The sequence below is a fragment of the Pieris napi genome, chromosome 23 (assembly GCF_905475465.1).
Source record: "Pieris napi chromosome 23, ilPieNapi1.2, whole genome shotgun sequence".
NCBI classification, from domain to species: domain Eukaryota; kingdom Metazoa; phylum Arthropoda; class Insecta; order Lepidoptera; family Pieridae; genus Pieris; species Pieris napi.
The window spans coordinates 8,995,665-9,006,224 of record NC_062256.1 but is presented as its reverse complement, the minus strand read 5'-3'; the positions used below and the strand labels follow the sequence as shown (position 1 = coordinate 9,006,224).

Genomic DNA, 10,560 nt, shown 5'->3' with positions numbered 1-10,560 from the left:
CTCTATATTATTTTCACAGATGTGTAAACTTTAGAAATGCTGGCTATCGGATTTTATTGAATAATTAAGAATAAACTAAATTTTAATTAAAATTAACCTTAAAAATTTAACGTCGGTTTTAATTTTAATTAAAAAAGGAAGGTATCTGTAGTCAATAATGTTATTATAAAAATAAGGACTACTAAAAAATAATTAAAATTTAAAATATTTTGTTGATTTTGTATAATAACAAATAATTCATCGTCATCATCATGAAAAGGTATAATATCTATCATCTGTATGGTATTCTATATGAGAAGTCTGTATTTCAAACATAGAAATATATAAGCTTTTTTAGACTGTGAATCTTCTTGTCAAACTTCAAAGTTGATACCACTTCCTAATCTGTGGTTGTTACTAAACCCAAAAGTTGCTTTATAGTTAATTCGTGTAAAATAATATTTTCTTACATTTTCTATTTTATTTTGTTGCTGTTTGAACATTTAAGAGATTTTAAGGTATGTACGAAATGTAGCTCTTGTTGATATGTTTTGTTTACAGTATTGAAATTTAATTTAATAAAGGTAAATTTACATGAATAACAAGGTTATCGTCTGACGACTCACGACTTACGCTGTACGCACGACAAAACGCTTCGAGCAGCGATTGGAAGATACGAATCAGTTTTTGTAGTTCTATGTAATGGAAATAATATCATTTACCTTATTGCAAGTTGCCGGGGTCACCTTCACGCAGTAACCGTTAGCCAATCAAGAACCTATACAACTGAACACACTATTCGGGCTCTAATAAATTTACTTTAGCTAATAAATCGTGTAAGTTTTGTTAACTTTTCAGTATGAATGGTGAACCTCAAGCAAAGCGAACGAAAATGAGTTCTTTGGATCAGTTAAAGCAATATTCTACAGTAGTAGCAGATACCGGTGATTTTGAAGGTTAGCCAGTTTTTTCGTAATTACATTTTAAAATAGTTTTTACCATAAATTTTTACAGTATAATAATATTAAATTTATACTTTCTTCACTTCACGATAATCTTTGACCTTTAGACTATTTTTAGGTGTGTGGTATAATTTTATGTATTTATTGAAGTGAAGAGAAAAAATTAAATAACGTAATAGGGTGTATTATTACGTCATATTATGTGTTATAGTTTTAAGTATGTCTTTATTGTTTGACTGTTATATTGAATTCTTGATTTTAGCTATGAAAGCATACAAACCTACTGATGCTACTACAAATCCAAGTTTAATTTTGTCTGCTGCTGGAATGGAACAATATCAGCATTTACTAGATAAAGCAATCAAATATGGCAAGGACTGTGGGGGGTGTGTATTTTGTGAAGTTATTACTAATAAATAAATAGAATTGAAATAACTTGTATTATGTGTTCCGTTTGACGTCCGAGGTCCATTATGAGAGTACATCGTTTCCTTTTCCGCCCAAATCGCTAGTATCCGACCTTTTCCCACCACGTGACACCGCCGCCAGCGCCCAGCGTTTGAAACTGGAACTAACTTTTTATCGCGCTAAAGCAAGCCGCCAGAGTTCTTGTTCATTGTTGCGTCGTTTTTCGTCTTGCACAGTCGCTAGTGCACACTTAAAAACGAATCAGTATATTCAAAGTTATATCGACCTAAAATTTATTTTCAAAGTGGAAATAATTATTTCGTAAAATGGTTAACTCGGTTTTCACGTTAAAAATATAAAATGGCTAATGAAAGTGCTAAAATCGGTGTAAATGTGTTGGCTACGCGGTCAAACGTGCCTCACCCGCGCTTTACAAGGCCGTCTCATATCACGGGAGATATTGTCTCTGCAAGTTCTGACAAGGCGAGTTCTTCGCAAAGTTCGAGTACGAGTGAAGAGGATGAAGAACCGCCGCCACAGCAGTAATTCACGTGATTATTCTCAGGTTTGAGCAATTGTCGCAGTAATTGGTGAGTCACCTTAATATACTTTTTTACAATTATGCTGCGTCGTCTAGCATGTTACATAAAGTGACCGAATCTAATAATGCAAACCTACACGACCCTTTTTTGAACCATGCGGCTGTAGTTAATGATAATGCTCATTTAGACGTGTCGGTTCAAGAACCTCCGAGTTATAAATTATAATATTAATTTCAATGCAGAGGTTTTTACATTTCTGATTTGAACTGTGTACGTTATATTGATATACAAAAGAAATACGTTGCTTTTCCTGCTTTTACCGATTTAAAAATGAGTTTATCAATAAAGCGTTACGTAGCGTTTTAGTGGTCTTCAGTCGAACGCGGTTCTTAATTTAAATTCTATACATAATAAATTGCAAGAATGTTTTGGTCAAACTTTAAAAACATGTTATAGAAGATTTAGATAAAATTCCCACCCCTCTTCGGAGTACATGTTTAATCCTGAAAAATTATCTAAATATTTACAAAATGTTGGTAGTATTGTCAAAATTGACAGAATTCGCGGGTACCAATCTAAAACAATAAGCGTTAAATCACGCATACGTTTTTAATCGCCTGTAGCTTCAACGTCTCAGGTTAGTCAAAAGCCCTTTCTTGGTAACCGATACAACTCAAAACAAGGACAACAGAGTCACAACTTCGATGATCACAAAAATAAAAAATGTGAGCCGTCACGGGACGCCTGGCAGATGTGAAACATCGACATTATTTTGTTAAAATAACGATGACTATTTATTGAATAAACATTTATTTTCATTTAAATACAAAAATATACGAATTTATTTCAAAACGTGACTACTTAATTCGTTAAATCAGTGACTTCGAAATACACCGTACACACTACTGCATATAGACTGTATATATACCATCATATAGCGTGGCATCGCCACGGCATTTGTCGCCACACCAGAAATCGGTTTTACGTGCGGTTATAGATGTTTCACATCAAAAGGGGGGACGCAAATATAACAATCCAAATAAATACCAACATAAGTGACTCGATGGGCTTTTCGGGCGGATGTTTAAGGAACTATCACAAAAATTGGGTGAAATTAAAACCTCCTTTTTCCATTCTAAAATTAATAACCTCCGCTCGAATAACTTTCAATCGAAAACCGCTATTAGTACTGTCCTAAATCCTAAAAAAGTTGCAAACACCTGTTTCAACTTCGATTTCCTTGGAAATACATACCATGATTCGAGACCATATACTGGAGCCAGCACCGCTGACTCCGTCGTTCATATCTATCATATCATATCGTTCATATTTCATAATAACGAAGAACGGAAAAATCGAGTCATTTTCAGCCTAAAATCTTTAAATCGGTTCATGAAACCAGAACCTTTTCATCTGTTTCATCACCACCAAATGCCAAATTTCCTACAAAAAGGCGATTGGATGGTGAAGCTGGATCACAGGCAATCCTACTATCATGTACCGATTTCCCTCGAACATCGTTGCTTTCTGCGTATCAGTTACGAGGGAAGGCTCCTTCAAATGACTTGTCTACCTATTGGGTTGGCCATAGCTCCGAAAATGTTTGCTTCGGTGACAAATTGGACAGCCGAGCTATAACGCCGTCAGGGCTTAAGAGTGATCGTTTTCTTGAACGATAACTTACTGGTCCACCAGGACAGAACAATTCTTAACTCCCAGGTTCTCGTAGCCATGACCTTTTTGAAGAACCTGGGCTGGACCATAAATCGAGAGAAGTCGATATGCACTCCAACGAGGTCGATCGATTTTCTGGGTATCACGTGGGACACACTATCAAATGCAAAGTCCTTACCCGTAAAAAGTTATCAAAAAGTCAGTGCCTGATAACACGCTTGTCAGCCGGCAAATTGGACCCTCAAGCAGGCCCAACGCCTCTTAGGGTATCTCAATTTTGCGACCTTCATCACCCACCGGGGAAGGTTGCGTTGCCGAACGCTGCAGCGACACAGCAATGCGTTTAGGAGAGCTCCTCTTTGCCCGAGTTCTCTTGCAGAGGTGAATCAGGACATGGTACTATGGTGTTTGCACAACCTCAGTCACAAAACACCGATTCACTTCAAAACAAGGCATGTGAATTACATTGTCACCGATGCCTCGGATCTACAATGGGGAGCGCTAATCAACAACAAACCCCTGAATGGTTCTTGGACTCAAAGTCAGATTGAGTGGCATTGCAATTTAATGGAGATGCACGCTGTGGTAGCAGCAATCTCTTTGACATCCGAAGTCCTTAAGAACTCGATGGTAATCCTGCAAAGCGACAGTAAAACTGTTGTATCGTACATAAAAAACGAAGGAGGAACAAGGTCCCAAATGCTGTTAAAATTGACAAACGATCTTCTGGCACTGACGGACAGTTTGAATATTGTACTTATCCCTCACTTCCTTGCCGGGAATGTACAACGTGGAAGCCGATTACCTCTCGCGCAATCGCAGGGGCACCGAATGGCATCTCTTGAAAGAGGCAACCACGGACATATTCAGACGATGGGGAACCCCCGAAATAGATTTTTTCGCATCACGAGAGGCTCTTGTCGTGGCAAGTTATGTGTCGCTAGACTTATTAGACTCCAACACTTGCTTCACCACGCCTTCAGTAAATGCTGGCGATACGATCTAGCGTGGATATTTCCAGCGCCAGTGCCTCTACCTCGAGTGCTGCACCATCTCAACTTATCCCAAGGGAAGTTCATAATAATAGCACCCAGGTGGAGAAAGCCTTTTTGGCGCCCGGATTTGAAAGGCCGAGCACTTGCACCCTCGCTACCAATACGGAATCTAAACAAAACCCTGATAAATACCGTATCGGGTCAACCTCCTCCTCAAGGGCAGAAATTACAGTTGGAAGCGTGGCTGATTTTGGCTGCAAAACACGAGACGAAAAACAACTTATTTCGTCGTGTTTGAGAGCTTCAACAAGGAAAACATATGCCCCTATTTGGTATAAATGGGTAAATTAGTGTCAACATAGTAATATAAACTGTCGATTCCCGGCTCCTCCTGATGTAGCTAGATTCTTAGCAAACCTATTTATAAAGGATCATCTGGCATAGATATCTATATATCTAAATCTATTATCTAAATAGATCTATATCTATTTTAGTTCACAAATCTGACATAGCATCAATTTGTGAGGCTCTAAGCGATGTTAAAATTTTATCTAATAAATTAGTAAAACATATCCTTAAAGCGCTAGCTCAATCCTATCTATAGCTAGACCAATCGCGCAGTAATTGCCAGTATGGGAATCGGGGAAAGTTATAAATTATTTGAAAAGCCTAAAACTAGGTGAGCAAAATTTATTTCATAGCTCGAAACACACAGCCACAATAATTTTATTGGCTTCTGGGCATAGAGTTCATGATTTGACTCTCTTGCTTTTTCGAGCCTCAGCATTTTATTGATAACGGTGATTCCATCACTTTGCATCCGGGTTTCGGTTTTAAAACAGATACAGGAACGTATAGACAGTCAAGTTGGACGTTTTTATCGTGCCCGGAGAAGCATCTAAATCCCTTATTTTGGCTTAGGACACTCATAACTGTCTCTAATAATAGATGAGGCTCCTTGACAAATTTGTTTATTACAACCAGATATCCTGTAAGACCAGCTACGCCCACAATTTTTGGGGGCTGGGTCAAGAAACCCCTTTTGGAATCAGGTATCGAAGCATCTCGGGGTACTTGATCAGCTGTTGCTTTGCTAAATTGTTTTAGAAACATAAATGATATTCTTGGTTAGGCAAATTGGCGTCATGAAAGTACATTAAAGATATATTATTGTCGAAATCTAGATAATAATAGTCAGAATGCTGAGACTCAATCAGAAGTCTCTTTCTCAGTACTTTCGGCCGCTTAATGATTAGCCAAGTATTCTACTTCATTATAAACAATAAAATTTTTGTTATTATGTTTATTAAATGATGCTAAAGCTTAGGCTTTAATAAGCTTGTATTGTTTATTTCATCATGATTCTATCGGATATAAATAATTCAAATCACATTGTTGCGTTTTTTAGTTATTAATATATAACTTTACAAGCCACCAGGAGATAACAAACACGTCTCTCATAATGGACCTCGGACGTCAAACGGAACACATAATATAGAAATTTTACCTAAAAATAAAATTTGTATTATGTTTCCTAAGACGTCCGAGGTCCAAACAAGCTCTTCCTGGTTCTCTTATTATGAGACAAACAATGAACAAGAACTCTGGCGGCTTGCTTTAGCGCGATAAAAAGTTAGTTCCAGTTTCAAACGCTGGGCGCTGGCGGCGGTGTCACGTGGTGGGAAAAGGTCGGATACTAGCGATTTGGGCGGAAAAGGAAACGATGTACTCTCATAATGGACCTCGGACGTCTTAGGAAACATAATACAAATTTTATTTTTAGGTAAAATTTCTATATAATAGTTTAAAAATTAGTTGTATAATTATTAAAGACAAAGTAACTTGAATTTATCAATTACAAAGACTTATTTGAGAGGAAAATTTATGTGGAATGTAATGAATTTATGTGAATGTGAATAATTTTGGATTGGTTCACAGATTAATATTTAAGTTTGTACTATGCATTAATAATGCTATTAATGGGTGACTAATACTTGTAGATTATAAATATTCATTCATTAATTCTCAAAGACTTTAGAGTCAAAGTTATTAATATAATAGTTTAGTTTTATTAATAAACTTATAAAGCAATGTTTTGTTCACATAATACCATAATTATGGTATCACAGGAATTGCAACACAAACATTGTTTTTTCATCTCACAAATACTCTGTTAATACCAGGAAATTGACAGCCCTCCATTGACAAACTTCGGTGCCCAGAGGTTAAAATGATTTTATACAAAAAAGTGTTATGAATCTTTATGTTCCAGTACAACCGAAGAGCAGTTGGCTGAAACATTGGATATGCTTAGTGTTTTGTTTGGTTGTGAAATACTTAAAATTATTCCGGGACGAGTTTCTTGTGAAGTAGATGCAAGGTAAAATTTGTTATCATATGCAATTATAGAATAATTAGTGTTGTGTTGATTTTAATCTACCGATCTTGTAATTGATATAGAGTTCTATAGATTGTTATCATTTCAGATTATCTTTCGATAAGGATGCAAGTATGGCTAAGGCTTTAAAGTTAATTTCCATGTTTGCCGAGCACGGTATTAAAAAGGAAAGAATTCTTATTAAACTAGCATCTACCTGGGAAGGAATTCAAGCTGCTAAGTATGTGAATATTGTATAATAAAGAAAATCCGGTGACACTACATCCCTCTGTGGGTTTCGCCTTCATATTGCATTTATCCTTTGTCAATTATAGTTAAGAGATACGTGATCAGCCTTCTAAGGCATTTGTTGTAAATTTTTGAAATGATGAATTTAATTAGGACAAGCTGGTTTACAATGTTTATTCAAATTTCAAAAATCATTTAATCATATGAGTAACACATTGTACACTTATGACTTGTCAGTAAAGAAATAAATAAATATTAATTTTACATTTAGTGCCAGTTCTCAAATGAAGGGCGTAGAACGGAAGAGAAGAACTGGCAATAAGCTCTCCGCCATCGTTTTAGTCGCCATTTTTTTTTTAATGTTGTACAAGCAGATTTTTTATGGACATCAAACAAAAAATACATTGGTGCAGAACTGTGGTTAAAATGTACCCACAGGGTCGCACTCAAGTACTTACTCCAATTTGTTGATACTGCAAATGTAGATATGGTAATCATAGTAAATTCAGTAAATGAAAACTTATACACACCACCTTCTATGGCTCATAAGGCTAATAAATGTATTATTTTTAGGGAGCTAGAAAAAAAACATGGCATTCATTGCAACTTGACACTTCTATTTTCGATGTACCAAGCTATTGCTTGCGCAGAGGCGAATGTTACTCTTATCTCCCCATTTGTTGGGAGAATTCTGGACTGGTAAGTTTATGCTATTTATTTCTTAATACAAATCTTAACACAAGTTTAAAACAATTAAAAAAAAACTATATTTAAAATTACCATAGTTAGGTACATTTTAAAGTGGAGATTTTATTGAAGGTATGTTGAGCATACAAAGAAGACCTATGTAGCGACAGAAGACCCCGGAGTACTATCTGTGACCCGTGTCTACAACTATTATAAGAAGTTTGGGTACAAAACTCAAGTTATGGGGGCTTCTTTCCGTAATACTGGAGAGATAACTGAGCTAGCTGGTTGTGATCTTCTTACTATCAGTCCGAAATTGCTGCAGGAACTGGCTAACAGTGAACAGCCTATTAAAAAGGTAAAATACTATTTACATATAGTCCTTGTGACTTAGTCACATTTCCTTAATACATTTTTTACTGTACCTTATGAAAGATTCATAAGGTACCTATATTATAAGATCGACCCATTATGAACTGAGGTTTCGGGTCATAAATCATATTTATCTGTCTGTCTCGCTCGCACTTACAGATCTTATAGAGAGGTGTAGTTATGTGCGTAAGAATTGTAGAGGTGCATATTGATAACGGGATAGGTACGATCGATATGCTGAATTATGTTAAGTATTAATATACTCTGGCACTATATCCGCTCTTTCAATTAAATACTTTCATCCATCTGCATTTTTTCTAAACTTGTAGACGTACTTTGTCAAAATTTTCCTTTGAATATCCGTTCTTGGTATTTTTCTAGAATTCTAGCCACCGATGGATATTCCGCTATCATGAAATTGCCCGACGGCTCAGTTTAAAATGCGTCGACTTTAGATCAAGGGTAGCAAATTAAACACAGCATTAATAATATAAGCATAATATTGGGTACACAGAGACAAAATTACTTATCGACAGTCGTCGCCGTTAGTGGACAAACTATATAAAAATGTCACGTGACAAAGCGTTTGGCGTGAGCTAATGTCATTTCTCATATAAATACTAATTTAGGGTCTGTTTCACAATGAATGTATAAAGTACCAAATAGCTATGCAACACATAAATTATTTGGAAGATAAATTGTGCTATTTGACATTCATCGGACTCATAAATTATGATGGACTTTATGTGACAAATAGTGCTATCTGACAGTCGTGAAACGCAACAATAGTGTTTATCCTACCAATAAGCAATAATGTAATAGCTAATTTGGAACTTATGTAGAACTTATCCGTACATTGTGAAACAGACCTTTAGTATAGTATGTTTATGATAAAAAGTATGTTTAGTGTGACATTGACAAAACCCTTTTTTCATAGGTGCTAGATCAAAAAGTGGCAGCGGAAAGTGATTTAGAAAAAATATCTTTATCCGAAGCACAGTTTCGTTGGCATCTCAATGAAGACCAAATGGCAACTGACAAATTGTCTGATGGAATTCGTAAATTCGCCGCCGATACAAGAAAACTGGAATCACTTATCAAAGGAATGCTTGCTAAAAAATAATTTTTAGATTTTTGTGCGTTTTACATAATATGTGATTAGGTATAGGTAAAAATGGAGGGCCAATTATTTACATTCCTGTTGTTTTATATATATTTGGTATTGTTAATAAACAATTGAAAATATAATTTCTTTTTATTTCTCATCTAACAAAATATCAAAAACGTTTCTATCTACCTATGTATCAGAATGTTTAATCTTATTTTCAAGCAAAACAGTTTTCTAATTTAATTTAGATAAAGCAACCTGTATTACAAAAACCATAATTTCGGCAAAAAGATTTAATCTTCATAGTAATATTAATACTAATGTTCGTATAATATATGATATCTATGGCAAATTCGCAATTTTACTTATCTGTGGCAGGGCTGTTTTGGCGCGTGCGCGGTGGTTATTAGAGTTTTCGGCGCGAAACGTATGTTTTGTATGAATTTCGTGTATAACTCTTGCTCATAATAAATATGAAAACAAATTTACCTTAATAAATTATGTATTATAAACAAATTTATTGGTAATTGTGATTATAATTAATGGTCGTACAATAAATTAAAACATTGTTGATCTCGTGTCTATTACTAAGATTATAAAATACCAGTAACCAGTGTGTTTATTACAGCTATTAACGGGACTTAGGTTTTGGTAATCCAATGAATTACAAACGTAATAAAACCTATAGAACTTGTTGTAATAATTATTGTACATAGGTTTCTGAATACAAAATCAGGTGATCAAAGTAAGGAAATATAGTTGTTTAGTATTTTGCTCATCAAACCCGCATCTCAGATTCGCACCCGTAGAATAGGCCACTCGATATAAGAAATCGCGCACGTCGACCTAATCAATAATGTTCTACTTCGCCGACCTACCGTACCTTGTGTCCTCACCATGCATCTTGAAAGCTTAATTTATGCAATAAAATGCCCTTGACATATTTAAATAATGCATACGTATTTAAAATATTCAAGTATCAAACAGATTGGTTACTAAATACGAAATCGCGTAAAAGCTTTAAAAAAATAAAAGCTTCACTAAATTAATTTTTGTAAGTAGAAAATAAACCGATGGTAATAATAAACTAATTTATGTAAATTTCTGTTTAGATAGAAATTTGATTAAGTATTCGTAGACCTAGCGGTTAAGGTTAATGGAATATTTACCATAGATTCAAGAAGATAATAAGCTTTATAAGTCGGGC

The 10,560-nt window shown here is 35.1% G+C and overlaps 1 protein-coding gene across 2 annotated transcripts; it reads left to right on the top strand.

Annotated features, from left to right (window-relative positions):
* Positions 1-361: 361 nt before the first annotated feature.
* On the top strand, positions 362-9,490 carry LOC125061262 (probable transaldolase). 2 transcript variants are annotated; one of them, XM_047666593.1, is made up of 8 exons: positions 362-497; positions 838-935; positions 1,204-1,327; positions 6,833-6,940; positions 7,047-7,178; positions 7,760-7,885; positions 8,006-8,231; positions 9,183-9,490. In XM_047666593.1, the coding sequence occupies exons 2-8, from the start codon at positions 839-841 to the stop codon at positions 9,366-9,368; spliced, it is 999 nt and encodes a 332-aa protein (XP_047522549.1). In that variant the 5' UTR covers positions 362-497; position 838; the 3' UTR covers positions 9,369-9,490. The 2 variants fall into 2 exon arrangements, with proteins under 2 accessions (XP_047522549.1, XP_047522550.1); XM_047666594.1 differs by lacking the exon at positions 362-497 and having other exon boundaries at positions 676-935.
* Positions 9,491-10,560: the final 1,070 nt, after the last annotated feature.

Excerpts from the sequence above, each read along its gene's own strand:
- LOC125061262 (XM_047666593.1), top strand. The coding sequence starts at position 839 with ATGAATGGTGAACCTCAAGCAAAGCGAACGAAAATGAGTTCTTTGGAT. Across the intron at positions 1,328-6,832 it reads TATGGCAAGGACTGTGGGGG|TACAACCGAAGAGCAGTTGG; the intron begins GTGTGTATTTTG and ends TTTATGTTCCAG. Across the intron at positions 8,232-9,182 it reads GTGAACAGCCTATTAAAAAG|GTGCTAGATCAAAAAGTGGC; the intron begins GTAAAATACTAT and ends CTTTTTTCATAG.